General features: G+C 31.4%; 1 protein-coding gene across 10 annotated transcripts in view; it reads left to right on the top strand.

Annotated features, from left to right (window-relative positions):
• LOC143252838 (cell adhesion molecule Dscam1-like) overlaps window positions 1-18,556 on the top strand; it is a 240,897-nt gene that overhangs the window by 96,892 nt on the left and 125,449 nt on the right. For 4 of the 10 annotated variants that reach the window (XM_076505595.1, XM_076505594.1, XM_076505592.1 and 1 more), the window contains exons 1-2: window positions 1,426-1,773; window positions 7,209-7,544. In XM_076505595.1, the coding sequence (XP_076361710.1) occupies window positions 1,713-1,773; window positions 7,209-7,544 (397 nt within the window). In that variant the 5' untranslated portion in view covers window positions 1,426-1,712. Of the gene's footprint in view, window positions 1-1,424; window positions 1,774-7,208; window positions 7,545-18,556 lie in introns of those variants that run through there. The other 6 variants (XM_076505600.1, XM_076505598.1, XM_076505599.1 and 3 more) reach the window with 2 other exon arrangements.

Raw genomic sequence — 18,556 nt, 5'->3', positions numbered from 1 at the left:
GTTAGAAAAGAAATGTATTTAATTTCGGTTAAATAAACTCGTCCTGTAGCAACGCATATAAATTGAGCGTTCCAAATGATTTCGTGATAATGTATTTCTTATTTAAAATCCTATTCAGCTTACAACTTCCTTTCACGCAAGCATGAAGCAACCAACCTAGGCTTTGTAATTGTACTAGCGTATTCACTAGTTATATTTGTTTGACAGGAACACGTCGTTCCTGGGCAAATGGATAGATTTAACATAATAAAAGCACATGTAATAATCTCTAGAACTTGAATTACAACAAAGAGTTTATAAACCAACAATAATGACAGCAGGCTAATTTTGTAGACGTTGCACATATTTGGGTAGATTGTTTAAATCAGTAGGTCTTACTTAAAAAGCTTAATCTAAATCTTTGATTATGAAACTGTAAATGTGTTTGAGGATATCTATAAGTCTGATTATCACACATGTGTAAAAGTTTATAATTCTTGCCAAGAAGTGTAAGTCGTTTCATTCTAAGGAAAATAATTTTAAAATATGGCTATACAAATTAACGACACTAAGTTATCATTACAACAGTATTAAATCTAGCGTTAACCTTTTCTTATTAGCTCATCTATTAATGAACACGTTTCTTATTATTAATTAAGAAATAAAGAAAAAGGTACTGGTTAACCGATTTAGTATAAAATACCGAAAAATCCACCAAAGAACGCCCATAAATGCTAGCTATAGATGTTCCTATAAGAGACAAAATGCAACTCAGATATAGAAACTTTATTGCCGTAGTATTTATCTAGTTTCTAGCATTTCTAAAATTGTTATGGCTATGATGTTTTTTAGCACAAAATTATACAATATGCTATCTGCATTATGTCTACAGTAGAGAGTCAAACCTCTGATTTACAGTTATGAAACTGTAAAAACATATCTATGATTCCTTACAATTACTTGAAACCATTGTTCTAATTTTTCTATTTTGCCCTCAAACAGTAGTATGATAAATATTTGAAATATTCATGTTTAGTGAATATCTATAACAATTAAATGAGAGCATTGTTTAATAAGAATATGTATTCTATATATTCTCTAAAATTAAACAATTCGTATCCTGGAAAAGCTAGGACTTCCAATAAATCGATATTGAGGTATCATACTCCGTGTATATATGTGTATATATATATATATATATTACACATTCCTATCAGCTAATGCAATGAAAGTTTTACTTTGCTCCAGTATTGAATTGCTGCTTTGCATGCAATCCCCGCAAGAATGTACCGAGTGAAACCCGTCCAATACGTGGACCAAAATGAAAGTATCGAAGTTCAAGCGCGGCCTCGTGATCCACAGCAAGAATCGACCAGTCCGCCTTCCTTTTCCTCACTCCTGAGAAGCTAATTTCTAACGTACCTCTTGCATTTGTGCAGTTTGTATTCTATTTCATGCCTCTTGTTTGTTAGCGCATGCAAAACTTCCTTGCGCGGTGTTTTAAACGAACCTGATGAACACGAAGAAACCAGTGTTACTTGGATGGCGTGCTTGCTAGTATCTGAAGCCAGGTTAGCGGAATAAACAAACCTGAAACGCGTATTAACATGACAGCATTCTCCAAGAGGCGTTGTAATGGTACTTTTACGGTTTTCAGAAAGGCACTACAGTGAAACGTTAAAAATATAAAGCATAAATTTTGGATTTGAAAATATTATTGTCCATTAGAACTCATGATATCTTTTGGAAAGTTCTTAGGTTTACTTTTGGATATTTCTTTGATTTGGATGTACGGTAAGTGGGCTTTTCTGAATACATGGAGAATATGTTTAAAATTTATTTATAAAATATAAAATAAAGATTTTAAAACTGCTTGACTTCTTTAAGTAAATCTCTGGGCTTAGAAAACTTTAGAGAAAAACATTGAAAACGAGTATTTGAAGAACGCATTAACAAAAAGTGCCATAGCGTTTGGTATATACGAAAATATTGAAAACGTTGTAAAGTAATGGCATAAACCATCAAACGTTAGGTAATGATGGGCCTCACAATATTTGTTTTTAAGAAGTACCGCATTAATTATCGATCATGTATAAAGTTTTAAAATAGTTAATTGGGGGATAATACTGATCTCTCTAAATATAATTTCCTTTAAAATGAGTTATTTAAATCGCAGAAATAGGCGAGTTAACTTCTGTCATTTTTCAAGTTAAATTTTCTTTATAATAAATATCAACATCTTCTTTTTGTAACGATCATAACGAACATTTATATCCAGGTCATATTCAACAATGTGTTTGTACATGGGAGAATGCGTGCTCATTTGACAGTAAAGTGGCTTTTTATATTTGTTATTTTATGCGCAATCCTAACCGATGAGCTAACTATAATCTGCCCACCACGGACATTAAAACCCGATCGTTAGCGTTATAAACTATCAGATTTACCATTGAACCATCGGAGCAACATAAGGTTCACTAAGAATTTCATAGCGTAAGCTTTATAAAACTAGACGAATAACAACACCTCAGTTTAAAATTTGACGTTTAAAATTTATTGCTTTATGTGAATCTTACAATTAATTTAGGAATGTTATTTTAAGATACATTTTTTCTATAGAAACTTGATGCCATAATTGTTATCTCATGCTACGGGTCACCTTAAAGTTATGAATATCATTCAAGTCGTTGGTAAAAAATATTATAGGTATAAATTTGAAGTTTGAAGAAAAAATTCTTAATGCTTTAATTATGGTTTCAGTTGCCACTTTTTTGTAACTTTGATTCAAATTATATGAATAATATAACCTTTTTTGTGTTTCTTTTAATTCTAAAAAATTTGCTAGACACATTTAAAAACTAACAGGTCAGATTTAAATTTAATCTCTCTTTTGCAAATCATAAATATAGATTTTGCACTCAGAGGATTAGCATTATTAAGGTCTCATGTAAAACAATAAAATCATATTCGGTCTAAATAAATGAATTCGACTCTTACACGAACTATAAACATTGATCCTTGCTCACCTTAAATGAACCATTCAACCAAATTATACATGCCCCCACCGACTCATTGGTAAGTCTGAAGGATCATAACGCTAAAAATCAAGTTTTAGATTTAATGCTTCGCAAGTAAATTGACTTATTTTTAAACACATAATTCTATCTGTTGCAAAATAACAACATTTCTTCGACTTGGAATAAAATTGTATTGCATTAAAAATTAAAAATATTTTATACCGAAGTAAAGTTAAGACAATACGAACGTGTATGAATTCGAGACTTTGTTTGTATTTAGAATTTTCGCTCAAAGTTACACAAGGACAACTTGCGCATAACTGTCCTTAATTTTGAAATGATAGACTAGAGGAAAGCATCTGGTCAGCAGCACTTTCCGATGATTTTTTAACTACTCTTGTTTGACCAAATAGCGTGACTCGACCTCATTTTTATAGCGAATTCAAAATTCTAAAGTGTTGAGAGACTTTTTTGTGGCATCAGGTCATCAACCACAAACTTTCGGATTCAGTCTGAGCATGTTAACCAATAGGCTCTGCCTTGACCGTTTTACTTGAAGAGATATTGGATGAATTTTATTATTATAGGTAAACTTTGGTATAGGTATAGTTTATGTTCTTTATTTAAACCATATTTGTTAAGATATTTCATGAAGGAATAGTTATGAATTTATATCTATTGATATCGTATTGAATTTAAAATATCTTCCTTATTATTCAAGCCCTCAGCTACAAGAAATACAATCCTTTAAAAAAGATTTATCTATGAGTTTTTCATATGTCATTGTTCTTGTGTTATTTTCTCTGCTCGTGGATGTTATTAAATTTAAAAATTTGTCCAGTTTTATGGTAATCAAAATAAAACAATTTAAGTAATTATCAAGTTTTATATTAAGGGATTGTTAGATACAACGATAATAAAATAAACACAATGTGGAAAAAATATTTTCATCAATTTTAAATATCTGAAACTAATTATAAGTAAATTATTTATAAAACCCAAGCATCATCTAATGAAATATTTTAGAAAATTATAATAGTAGTTATGAAAAGAGCAACTATTATGTTGTGCACATTAATTATCAAATGATTTTAGTACCGGCAGTCGTACGTGTAGCCCGCATGATATATATCAGAGTTATGGTTTGGTTTGAATTTCGCGCAAAGCTGCTCTAGGACTATCTGTGCTCGCCGTCCCTACTTTAGTAGGGTAATGCTAAAGGAAAGGCAGGTAGTCATTACCACTACCTGCCACCAACTCTAGGGTTATTCTTTTACCAACGCATAGTGGGATTGATCGTTACATTATAACTCCCCCACGGCTGAAAGGGCAAGAATGTTTAGCGCAACAGGGATTTGAACTCGCGACCTTCGGATTATGATTCGAGTGCCTTAACCATCTGACCATGCCGCGCCATTAGGGTAATGAAACAATCTGTATCGCTATATTTGGTCCACACTGTAATTTATGTCAAAGAAAAAAGGGAGAATAAGAGAAGAGTAACATCATGTAAATGCCGTATTTAATATCTTTAAAAACAGGAACTAATTAGAATGATTTTCTTTGAGTAACTAATAGAATTTATCTGAAGTAGACAAAATACAACACCTGAATTATTCTTGTTAAAGTTAATCAGACCGAATACCAATAAAAACAGAACAGAATGGACTATTCTGAATCAGTACCCGTATCGCGATTTTTGCTCTCTACATTCATGCATAGAATTAGAACCAAGATATTGAATAATCGTTATATCTTTAATATGAAGATTAGTTGTGTTACGTAGTTACTTTAGTTCGTACAGTAGAGAAAAATGTAACGTTTAAAAATAATGTTAATGAAAGTTTGAAGTGAACTGCCAGTCAATTACTTTTAACCTTAGGAATCTGTTTTAAAGATTCATGTAACACTTAGTATAGTGATGATTATTGCTATAGCATTAGAAACTAGCTGCGTGAAAAGTACTATTAATTATGTTAAATTGGTTTTGGTTTGAATTTTACACAAAGTTATACAAGGGCTATCTGCGCTAGCCATCCCTAATTTAGCAGTAAATGAGTAGAGAGAGGTTGGCCCGGCATGGACAAGCGTGTTCAGGCGTGCGACTTGTAATACGAGAGTCGCGGGTTTGCATCCCTGTCGCGCCAAACATGCTCGCTCTTTCAGCCGTGGGGGCGTTATAATGTGGCGGTCAATCTCACTATTCGTTGGTAAAAGAGTAGCCCAAGAGATGGCGGTGGGTGGTGATGACTAGCTTACTTCCATCTGGTCTTACACTGCTAAATTAGGTACGGCTAGCACAGATAGCCCTCGAGTAGCTTTGTGCAAAAAAAAAAAAAAAAACAGACTAGAGAGAAGGCAGCTAGTCATCACCACTCACCACCAACTCTTGAGCTACTCTTTTACCAACGTATATTGGGATTTACCGTCACTTTATAACGTTTTTGTTAAATACTGATGAAGACGAGGCAAGAAGTAAATAACTTAATACGTGATTGTGTGTTATATTTGGGTCTATGTGGCTTGTAAACAATTTCTATACTAAAGGCTTGGCTAATTAGCACAACTAGCTCATTGTGTCGCTTTGTGCTTAAGTTCAAGCAAACAAATAAAATTTAATTGAAGAGAAGTATTAACGTTTACTGTTGTACACAAAATGTAGCACAATACGCGGAATAAAAGTTAAATTATTGAGAACGAAACGAGAGCTTGTCCTAATGCCACGTGATATTATTTTTTCCCATTAAAGTTATTTAATATTCTAATGTTCTGAATTTTGTGCTACTAAGAATTTTGTTATTAAAAGAATAAAAATTTTATAATGCATGGAATGAAAATATGAATATTAAAATATATATTTGCATTTGTAGTTGTAATGAAGACAAAAGGAATGGAGTGTGTAAATGTTAAAATATATGTAAGATATCATTAGTTTTAAGAATCATTTGCATTAGGAAAGTAAAATAACTGTCAGGAAAAAAAATTAAGTTCGTTGAAAAAAAAGTTATACATCTAAGTTGCGAACGAGTTATTTGTTAAAGTTACTGGAAAGAGTTATGTAAAAAAACAACATAAATACACAGCAGTTAGCGGCTACCAGCTGCTTCTGCCAAGTCGTCTTGGAACCAATAAGTAAAATCAGTTAAAGGTACAGCCGATCTTATTTTACTTAATATATGTTATGTACTGAAGAGGATTTGCAGTGTTTCGCTGAAAGAATGAGTACTGAAGGTAGAAGAGATAAAATTAATAAAAGTGATAAGTTATGTAATAAAATTATTGAAATTAGATACAGTTAAAGTGAAAAAGAAATGCTTCTACATGTATTAAAGTTCAAATATTGGTACTATTGGGGTTTGCGGGGTATAAATATCGATTTTTAACTGTGTTTATAATAATTAGAAAGAAATAATTTCCAATGAAATGATATAAGATTGTTTTTATTGAGGGAAGAAATAATAGCAAGGATAACTTGTTTAACCGATAACATATAGTTTGTAGAAAAATGTAAATGTTTTTTCAAAATATGTGTGTTTTTGTAACGTTAAATACTTCCTTATTTAATAAGATTGTTATTATGAAACTGGCAATTTTAAATTGTAATTAAAACGATAAAGATACTAAAACGTAACACAATCTGTGTTTTTATAGCTTACTTACTTTATCTTTTTTGTGTTTTCAAAATTTACAATAAAAACATATTATAGAAATTATAAAACCGGGAAAACGGTGGAAAATTTTTCATGTTTATGTGACTTGCATTGTAGAAGAACTTTTATATATTATACATTAAGTAAGGAATGTGACTTTTTTATATGTAAGTAAAGGGATATACTTTCATAAAAGATGTGCTTATAAGATGTGTGTTGCATCGTCAGTAGTAAATTAGGAGTAACTGTTATCTAGGTAATGATTTGTTCTATCCTGTTTCGTATTTCGTTTAGTTTACTTTAGAAACGCTGATTGACCAGCTGTGCAGAGCTCCGATTAAATAAAAAAATCCCAGAAATTGTTTTATTCTAATTGCTAAATTATAAAGCTTATACACAAAAAATTCACGTTTAAGTGCTGCTAGTAACTTATAAATTATAATATCTATTACAACTGAGCACTATTTACTGATCACACGATAATTCAGTAATTATGATCTAAAATTTCTGATGAATGTGAGTGGATGTAAAAGTAGATGTTATTTTTCTTCTTCGCCACCAGCTGTAGGACAAGATCTGAAGAGATCCAAAACGGATTTACAAGGACCACGGTTTGTAGTTGAACCACCAGACGAAGAAATTTTTTTAAACAATACAGGAACAGTGATAAGATGCAATGCGATTGGCCACCCAATGCCGGAAGTGACGTGGATATTACGAGATGGTCGACCAGTGTCTTCAGTTGCAAATGTCATGAAAGTCCAAAGAGATGGTTCCCTTATATTTCTGCCTTTCCGAGCTAACGAATATTTAAAGGAAATCCACGATACTGTTTACAAATGTGAAGCAAAAAATAGTGTTGGAATAGTGGGAAGTAGAGACGTAAGGGTAAAAGGAGGTAAGAGTTAAATTATCATATTTTATTACACCAAATAGCAATATTTTCATCGCTTAACAACAGGAACTTTATAAACAACAAAAATGTTCCAGCATTTATTTTTTATGGCTAAACTTATAATAATAATACAGTTTTGTAGTATAGAAAATTATCACTTTATTTTCTTCTGTGAACATAATTTCACCAGAAAGGAAGATAAATACAAGAACTGGTTAAAAAAAGTCCAATTTATATTTCTGAAATACAAAATCTAACTCAAATAAAAATAGTTTGAACTCAACAAAGTGACATGGAGTCTTCCATTTCATCTTATTATATTTTTTGTAAGTTATCTTGTTATCTTCTGTACAATAACAGTAATCTATTCTTTATCTTATTTCAGGCTTTAAATAATATACACTGTTTTAAATTATTAACAGCTTACTTTCATTAAGGTAAAAAAGTATTTTATAAAAAAATCAGAAAGGCAATATTTTACAAAAGTTTTCTGCTGCGTTGAAAACGTTTTACAAAAGCATATAGACAACCTAAAATATATAATCTTTAAATAATTCAGGGTCTTAAATATTCTGCTTCTATAAAATACTGCTTTTGAGAAAACAATTCTTGTCTTTATGTCAGATTCTATAAAAAAAACTAAATCTCTGTGTTTTGGTTAGATTATATTAAGCAAAAACCCACTCTCTGCCTTTAAATTAAACTCCTTTGATTCTTCTCTTTAAGTCAGATTCTATAAAAAAACTAAATGTTTGTCTTTTAGTCAGATTATTTTAAAGAAATTTAAGAGAGATTGTAATAAAAACCCTTTCTATCTTTAAGCCTAATTTAATCTGACAAATCTCACTTCATGACTTTAATTATGATTATATTAAATAATTCTCTCCACACTAATACCACACTCAAATATTATAATTATATATAAGAAAAAGACACATCCAACATTTTAAAGAATTATTACAGGTATGCCTTATGAATAATTAATTAATTTTTATACTACATATTCGCAGAATATATTGTTTTATAATTTGTTGCAAAGTTACATGGAGGGTGAATGAGTGAGTGTTTCTTGTAGCAAAGCTACACCAGACTATCAACATATAAGTTATTTGCGTTAGCCATCCCTAACTTAGCAGTGTAAGACAAAAACAAAAGCCGCTAGTCATCACCATCCACCGTCAACTCTTGGGCTATTCTTTTACCAATGAAGAGTGAAATTGACCGGAAATTATAACGCCCTCGCGAAATTAAGGGCAAATATGTTTGATAGGAAGGAGATTCAAACTCATAAGCCTTAAATTACGAATTGAGCACCCTTACCACCTGCTGGGCCACAAGAAAAACACGCATTAAATACAATCTAGTATTTTAGAATCTATTTTCAGAAACATTTTAATGACATTTTTATCTTTAGGTGACTTGAAAAGGATCAAAAGTTATAAAAAAACAAAGCTTTATTGAATTTATTATAAAGGTACGTAAAGAAGACCTGTCTTTAGTCCTTAATTAAATAATCTCCCATTGTTAAAAAGTTCTTAAGACATGTTGACATGTTTGATTTTTACGATTTGAAGAATGTATTTCTCGTTAGCTCATAGTAGACTTGGCACAATGAAATTCATTCAAAGAAAAAATTGCCCTAGGTTACTGCAGCTGAGAATGTTTGAATAATTTATTACAATTATTCTCTCAAATCAAATATTTAAAATTCAGAAACATTATATTTCCATAAAAATGCACCAAATAAAATAATTACAAGTTGAATAAACACATGCAAAGTATAAACACTACGTTTAGGAACTAACAAATTTAAATTGTATTTTTATTAATTATGGATAATTGGCATTATTATAAATAATATTAATTTGTTTGTAAAAGACAAAGTAATGAATATAATATTTTATTGTTATTTATAACTTTACAAGTTTTCTCAGAGGTAGAATGCAAAGATTTCATTTATGTTAAGACAAAACAATATTTTTCTGATCTCTTTAGGTAGATTTTATGATGAACTATCAGTACAATATCAAGCGTGTACTTTTAATACATGTATGGTACATGATTCACCATGCTTGCCAGTGCAAAAGGAGGTTAGCTATGAAATGGTTTTGTGTCTCATCTTGAAGGTAGTCTCTCCAGTAATGAACCCATTGTCTTTCATTCTTCTGCATCCAAATTTACAAAATAGTAGTTATAGTTATATAAACCATATTCATTTCTTGAAATAAAAGAACTTAATATAAATAACACTGAGAGAAACATCAGCTGCAATTGTCTTGATATATTCTCTATTTCATTTTTTTTTTTTATAGAGACAAAGGAATGTTTAGACTGAGTTCTATTACACGAGATGAAATGGTAGTGTTGTACAATCCACGTATTTTTCCCATTGGGCGCATACAAATTAAGGCAAAGTGCTTCTTTGCCCACATGTAAGATACTATCAAACACGGCTGTCAACCAAGTTCTGAACGTACAATCGATCTTATCTACCCTCCACGTCCGTTTTGAAACAACACATGCTTTATCTTTCTCCTGTCACAAACTAAATCTAAATCTTAGCGTGATGTGATCTAGAGATCTGCTACGAACGAGATTTCATAGAACACACACAAAGAAAGAGTACAGCGAATCTAACGAAGTTTCATGGCACAGGTGCTTACACTGTAGAAGACGTGTGATATAGACACGTGAGGAAAGACGATACATTCTAGCCAATTCATGTTCAAATATAAGAACTTATGATGATCGTAAGATGTCCAAGTTAGGTTATGTGAAAGTCTTATTTTGTTCGCTTCGCGAGGAAAATAAACATATAATGTCTGAGAGAAAATACTGTTTGATAAGGAGGAGTATTTTATATTTCATTATTTCTGGAGTAGATATGTGACTTTGGTTGTTGAGAATATGCAGTTCTAACAAAAAAGATAAAAGTAGCTCTTTATACGTCTCTTCTGGCTTTTAGAGCTCTTTTTTGGCTTTTACTTTTAGTTTTTCCATTTAGATTAAAGTAGGTTGTAACGAATGTTTTTGGTGTCACATTTCTACTTTATGTATTTACAAACAAATACTGTTATGATAAACTTAGATTTCATCCTATTAACTATTACTGGCCTATACTCATACTTATTTTAAAAGCACGTATTTGTGTATCTAAGAATGCTAACATATGCTAAACTGCAGTATTAAAACAAGTTCGGTTAGTATAACTCAGAATGTCCTGTTAGACATTACAAAAGTTATATACTTACGTATAATAATACACATTCATCGATCGGACTGTCTTAAGAGTATTGTGATTACAAACATAACATTTTATTAAGATAGAAAATTATGCTCATATAGTTGCTGATGAAATAAAAAAATATTCAAAGCGACCATTACTGTTTGCTAATGCAATGACTAGCATTATTGTCATAATTTTTGTCATTTAGGTTATTGTGATGGTAAATTAAGCAACTCTCATTTACGGGCCTTAAGACCTGGGTCAGAAAACCAATAGAGTGCAAGCAGGTGGCAAATTTATTGATGCTTCAAACAATATAATAGAACACGCAATAAAAAAGTGAAAAAATGAATACTGCATTAATATTTTACATGTGAGTTGTTTGATTTACACAAAAGATTACTCCTTGGTTTCATGCTGCCGTAGAGTTCTATATTACTAATAACAATTCAGGCATGTTTCTAAATAAGTCCATACAGTGTCAAGAATGCTTGTATTGGGCTTTACAAGCCAAACTATGGTTCTGTATGTTTCTTAGGCCACTTTACCTTCAAAATATAGTTTTAACCACATATTCTGTGTGTTTGGGATCCCTTTCTTAATCATCATATTCCTGAAGGAATAGTATGATGTTTCATAAACAGTCTGTGGTTGATAACAGTCAAGGTGCCATCGTTTATGTGAGATCACCAACACAATAGTTCACTGTACATGTTGTACATTTATTATGAAACAGTTTATCTCTCCACCGACAAACATTCATCTGGGAAGATCACAGGTTTGATCATCACAGTGTTTCTGGCTTAATGCCCATTTCAACTTTTTGGTTAAGTATTTACCTCTTCTGTGCATTGTAGTTCAAACAACTAGGCGACCATCGAGTGTACTGCATGTTAATGTGTAGCTTACAGTTCTATATATACGTAGCTTTTACATTATTGTTGAAAACCAATCAGGGTAAAACTATAAAATAATGAATCTAGTTTGGCGCAGTTCATTTTCACACAATAAATGGTGACATTCCCGCAGTATGTATTTTTACATCCCCCTTTTCTTTATTCTCATCATTTTAAGAATTATTTCCAATCCTGTAGTTATGTCACGTATCCGCTTCCATATTTCTTCTGCGTATACTTTGTTACTTGGTTGAAAAATGAAATTATTTTGTTCGAATTGGAAAGTAATCTTTGTTGTCTCAAAGCTTATAAAAACATTTTAAAAATCAGTTTATTATTGTGACTGTCCAATGTTACTAAATCAAGTTTCAAAGTTTTTATTTAAACACTTATTATTTTAGAGTATTGAGAAACATGTAAATTCGATATTTTTGGCAGTCAAAATATATCGATTTTAATAATCTAACGACAACAAAAGTAAAACCTGAGAGCGTTTAGTATTATTTATAAAGCTTGTGTGTATGTGTTTTTTTTCTTATAACAAAGCCACATCAGGGTATCTGGCTGTGTCCACCAAGGTGAATCAAGCCCCTGATTTTCGTGTTGTAAATCCATAGACTTACCGCTGTACCTACGGTAGGACTATAAAGCTTGCACAGATATGTTTGTAAACATTTTCGTGTCTCTGTCTCTCTTTTTTTGTTGTGTAAATATAAACTGCAAAACAAATGTTGAAATTACTTAGCAGATTTTCTTTATTTTCTTCAAATCATTTTCCAGATTTACTGTAAAATTTAGTCAAAACAGTTGAAGTCTTATATCTGAAATTATTAATTTTAACATAAGTAATAGGGATTTAGCAGGCTCATGGAGGACCATTTCAAAGAATAAATAATTTATTGAGTGTGTGTTTGTGTTTTCTTATAGTAAAGTCACAACGGGCTCTCTGCTGAGTCCACCGAGGGGAATCTAACCACTGATTTTAGCGTTATAAATCTGTAGAGTTACCGCTATACCAGCGGGGGACAAATTTTATTGAAATGTATCTCACAGAAAATGACATAGTGTGAAATAAATTAGATATTCAGTTTCGCTCGGAGATGTACGCGCGCAGATATGTTGTTACTGAAACAGTAGCATATCTGCAGACTTACAACATTATAAACCGAATTTCGATACCTGTGGTGAACATGGCAAAGATAACTCATTGTGTAGCTTTGTGCTTAAACTAGAAATAAATACATATTATTTCATGGTTTGTAACTGCAAGGTGAAAATAAATTGTATCAACCCTCGATTTGTAGCTTTCTGTTTGTTTGTATTTAATCAGAAATATACACAATGGGCTTTCTTTTCTGTAAATGTTACTGGTATCGAAATCCAATTTTTAACGTTACAAGTCTTGAGACTTACCGTCGTTTCACCGGGGTACAATATTTCTAGCAATGATACGTTTCCAATAAACTCACAAAATGGAAGCACTAAATTAAAGGGAGGGACGTGAAATAATTACAAACAGACATGCATAACACGATAAAAATAAAAGCAAAAACCACTACAAAGTTACGCTCCGTGTGCAAGAATAATGATGTACTTTATTAGAGAATCTCCTACATAGAAACAGGGTGATAGTCTATTGTAAAGCTGTGTGATTCAAACAAACAAATTTCTAGTGATATAAAAACATAGACACATTTAAAAACAACACTTAACTCTGGAATTTTTAAATCCAGTGTAAAGTAATGCTTAATATAAAATATATTGGAAAGCAGCAGTAATAACCTTCTACATTTAAGAATTTCGAATGACAGTTTCTCGTTTCGAAAATTATGTATCAACTTCAATTTTTTTAGAAGTATACTAAAATAGTAGATTGTCAAAATGTTCATAACAAATGAAGGTTTAAATATTAAAAGTTTTGGTTTCGCAATACTTTGCCCCAGTGACACAGTGGTATGTCTACGAACTTATAACGCTAGAAACTGGTTTTCGATATTTGTGCAAGGCAGAGCACAGATAGCCCATTGTGTAGTTATGTACTTAACTTCAAACAAAATAAAATTCACAATAAATTTGCTTTAAAATATACGCTTTTTAGAGCGTTTAAAAATAAACAAACAATTTTTCATTAAAACCAGCAAGACAATATCCTAAGTATTTTGCAAACATTTTATCAAAAAGTTTATTTTCATATTATTGTACTTGAAAAATGCACAAGAAGTATGTTTTACACGTGGAACTCCTTTTACCTAAACAAGTAATATTAAGACCTTTATTGGCTGTAAAAAGAAGTTTTACTTATAAGGGAAGTTTGTCCTGTTTAAAAAGATAAGAAAAAATTATTGAAGTAAGATAACACGAAAATTCGTTATACGATTAACAAAAACGAATTTTCAAAACATCATTCACCTAACTCTAATAAATAAAAGATTGTATTTATCCTTGTGAGTTCGGCCGTAAGTTTACATGATTACTACAATAAAATCTGGGGTTCTATTATACGCAAGAAACAAAATGCTTTAATTCCATTGTTAGGTTTATACTACAACACCAGCGTCTTCTAATAATGTATGAACGATAATTACAATTATTTATTAATATAATTCCCAATCTTATAACTACACTTGAAATTCTAACTAAATTGTCAAAGTTTTAATATTGTAAAAGGTTTGTTTGGAATTTTGTGCGAAGCTACACAAAGGCTATCTGCGCTAGCCATTCCAACTTTTGCAGTGTAAGGCCAGAGGGAAGGCAGCTAGTCATCATCACCCAACGCAAACTCTTGAGCTACTTTTTTACAAACGGATAATGAGATTGATCGTCAAATTATAATGTCTCCACTGCTGAAAGGGCGAGTATGTTTGATGTGACGGGGATTCGAACCCGTGAAACTCAGAATACGAGTCGAGCACACTAACCACGTGGTCATGCCGAGCCGATTGTAAAAGGAAAGATGAATCTGGGCTACTACAACAGCTATATCTTGTAATGTAACTTGTAAAGATGATAAAATAATTATTTTTCTTGCACTTATGAAAGTATTCACATGATATTAATCTGCAACCTTTCAAAATATGTTGGCTAACGGTAAGTGTATTCTGATCTTGTAGGTAGACTGCACTAATAGCAAGGTTTTGTGCAAACCGTTTGTTTAATGGCTTTACATGTGTTGATAAGTTTTTGTTTTCTTTTTCATACTTAGAAGATGGACTGAAAGTTTCATTTAATTTATATTTTTGGAACAATTTTTAAACTTTTGATTGCTATCAAACACTCCCTGTTAAATGAATTTATCTTAATGATATAAAATAGAAATAACGTTTATAACATGAGATTTACATTTAGGGTAGTTATAAATATATAATGAATGACAAGGATGTGTTATTCTTGTTGGTACCTGGGTTTTCTGATATCACAGATTTTACAGCAGGAATGATGTCAGAACAGACACAATGACATATCAGTATTACAAGGTTGTTGTATAGAATGTCATAGCTATATTTGAAACTTAAGTGATTGGAGCACTACTGTTTGTAGTAAAAATCATCTAAATTTTACATATTAATTTAGATTATGTTGTATATAATATTTGAAAAGCATATTCTTTCTGTGCAGAGTTATATAACTAGGTTTTATAAGTATTGCAACTTTCAAATTGTACATCAGATAATATTTTAATGTTTTACTGGTGGTTACTTGAAAAACGTGATGAAAACTACTCTTCCGTTATTTTTAACTATAAGCATACGCTTTCAACCTATGAGGTTATTGGTGTTTGTACAATTTGTTGCGGACAAAATTTTCTTAAATGATTTTTATCACAAGAGAAACTGGACACCAGCAACGGAAGATAGTATACGGGCAGATAGGCCAATGTGGCTTTGCTATAAGAAAAGACACACACACATATAGTATACGGGCAAAAGACTGATTAAAAAATAATAATCTTAAAATGAACGGCAGCTGAAGCTTCGTTTATAAAGGAAGGAATTTTAGAATTGGAATCATTAGACAAAAATAATCTCTGACATCTTTGGCATCTTTGTCTGTACGAGTAGTCTAGCGTTCTATCTTCTTGGCATTTCTGATATTTAAACTGTAAATGTTCTTAATGACTTACCTTTGCAGATCGCATTCTTAAGTTAATTGGCACCAAGACACATGCTATTACAATTTAGACGACCCACGAAGCTGTGAAATGCAGGTGTAATATATTTAAATTTTAATTTAATGCAGGTAAAAATCACTATTTTTTATTCCTTGTAGTTCTAAATTTTCATCTTTGCATATTGAATAAAATATTTTATCTTTAATTCATGGAAATGTAATGTTTCGCTACCTGTAAAAGCTGAAGTTATTAACTAGCCAGTTAAAATAGATCAATACCAGGGAAACGGAAAGAGACTACAATGTTTAAAAAGAGTAGGCATTCTTTGTTAATACGTTTTTTATAATAACAATAACAAAAATAAAAACTATTCATTTCGTAGCTCTAGGTTTCTAACCTCGACCCCAGCCTTATACGATAGTGTCATAGTTTCTTCAAGATCTATACATTGCACAAAAACACTACTTTTTTTCTGCTAGACGAATGGCCTACTTACCATGAATATCATGCACAATTTGGAAATTGTGGTTACCTTGAAAAAATTGAAATATATTATGAAAAAGATTCCCAGTAGATATTCAATGAATGACTCAAACCAAGAATAGTTTTTATTGTTAAATCGACTGCCTGTAAGATCTCAGAGTGATTCTTGCTTCTAAAGAAGTCGCGACTTGCTGGTCACAATTGAGTAATATTCAACAATTGTATTATTGTTAAACAGGGTTTAATTCACTAGTACTATTACAAGCTCTTTTTTGTTAGCTACATTTTAGTTAAACAAGAATATTTAACAAGCATGAAGGGTTAAGAAATTTGTGTATTTGCAAAAACCTTACTGACATTTCCATGTACTTTATGTATTACCCCTAGTAGCACAGCGTTATTTCTGAGTACTTACAATGCCAGAAATAGAGTTTCAATATGTGGGTAGGGAGAACAAAGATCCCTGTATTACGTTGCTCTTATAATTTTTATAGTGGTAATTCCTACTTCTTTGGCAATTTTTTATAGCAGTATCTGTTTAGAACTTTCTTTAGTTTTATTTCCTGGGATTTTTCATGCCACAATGATTTTTTCAATCTCTTCTTTTTTCGTATGTTCTTTTCTGGTATGTCCTAAAATTCCGTTGGCTCTTTGTTAAGATTTTCCAAAACATTTGTTTTGTCTTGGCCTGCTTTGGAACGACTTCTTAACTTCTATGTGTGTTGCATAATATTTTAAGTATTCTTCTTAGGAATCAACTTCTACTGCATCGTGCCTCCCGCTAGTACAGTGGTATGTCTCCGGATTTACAACGCTAAAGTCAGGGGTTCGATTCCCTTCGGTGGGCTGAGCAGATAGCCTTTGTGGCTTTGCTAAAAGAAAACACACTCTACTGCCTTGCTGTGTTTATTTTTTTTTTTGTGATATTGTCTAACATTTGGAACCATAAAGAAGGATTGGATGTACTTATCACTGGAGAACTCTCAGTCGTGCTTCAGATGCTAATGGTAAATATGGTCTTTATCTTTTGAAATGCTTCTTTTATCATACCTATTCGTCTTATGATTCTGTGATCACGTTTACCTTCTGACGATATGTAGCCTTCAAAATGTTTATAAATATTTTTACCTCTTTATTGTTTCGTTTTCAAAGTTTAATCTTCATTCTGGTATTTCCATTTTCTTGATGATCACTATACATTCAGTCTTCTTGCAATTGGTAGTCAGTCCTTTTCTCACACGTTCCATTATAGTTCATTGAAGATGTTCTATAGATCTTTTTTCCTACCAACCGTTAGTGAAGTGTCATTTGCGTATCTTAAATTATTCATATTCTTCTCACCAGCCATATCACCAGGGATTATCATTTCGCTGTATAGGTTGAATAAATTTGGTAAGAAAAGAGATATCTGTTTAACCCATTGTTGTATCTCGATATATTCACTTATTTGATATTCTGTTTTTACGGCTGCTGTTTGTTCCCAATGCAAGTTTCTGATTATTCGGAGGTCATTCCTATCTATGTTTAAAATTTTTAACATTTCAAAACGTTATTCACATTGTACCATATAAAAAGCTTTTGCATAACCAATAAAGCAGACAAACAAAGATCTTTTTGTACTTGAACTGCTTTTTCTGACAGTATTCATAGCATTATTCTTTCACTTCTAGAACCTTTATCTGCTACAAAGCTGCAATTTTTTCACTAATTTTAGGTCTTACCTGTTTTCTTGCTCTTATTATGATTATTCTGAAAATTATTTTGGTGATATGATAATTTAGACTTACAGTTCAGTGTAGCTCACGTTTAACTGCATGAGGATTCTTGTACACTGCAATGAAATCTGAATTACATAGGTCTATTAGAATTTCCGCACTTTCATATATTTCATTTAGCATTCTAGTAAATTTGAAAATGCCAATCTCTTTTACGCTCCTTATCAGTTCTACAGCTTTGTCGGTTGGTCCAATTGCTTTATTCACTTTCATTTAATCTACTGTTGTCCTTATCTCTGGTTAGAAAATTTTCAGCCCTTTTTTGTTTCTTCCAATATTTGATTTTTGATCTCGTTCACTTTTAAAGAGATCGTTTATATATTCTAGCAATCTTCATAGGATTTTTCCTTTTCTAAAATGATAGTACTGTCTTTGGTTTTAATACAGGTGCTTGAGGAGCATTTTTTATGATGATGTTTTTTTATTCCCTTGTATACTATGGATGGTCCTGTTTAATTAATCTTTTCTATTGAGGTGCTTTCATCATTCAGCCATTTTTCTTTTGCTTAAATGCACTTGCACTTTAC

Source organism: Tachypleus tridentatus, chromosome 6, assembly GCF_004210375.1.
Source record: "Tachypleus tridentatus isolate NWPU-2018 chromosome 6, ASM421037v1, whole genome shotgun sequence".
In the NCBI taxonomy this organism is placed as follows: domain Eukaryota; kingdom Metazoa; phylum Arthropoda; class Merostomata; order Xiphosura; family Limulidae; genus Tachypleus; species Tachypleus tridentatus.
This window is presented reverse-complemented; position numbering and strand designations above follow the sequence as displayed.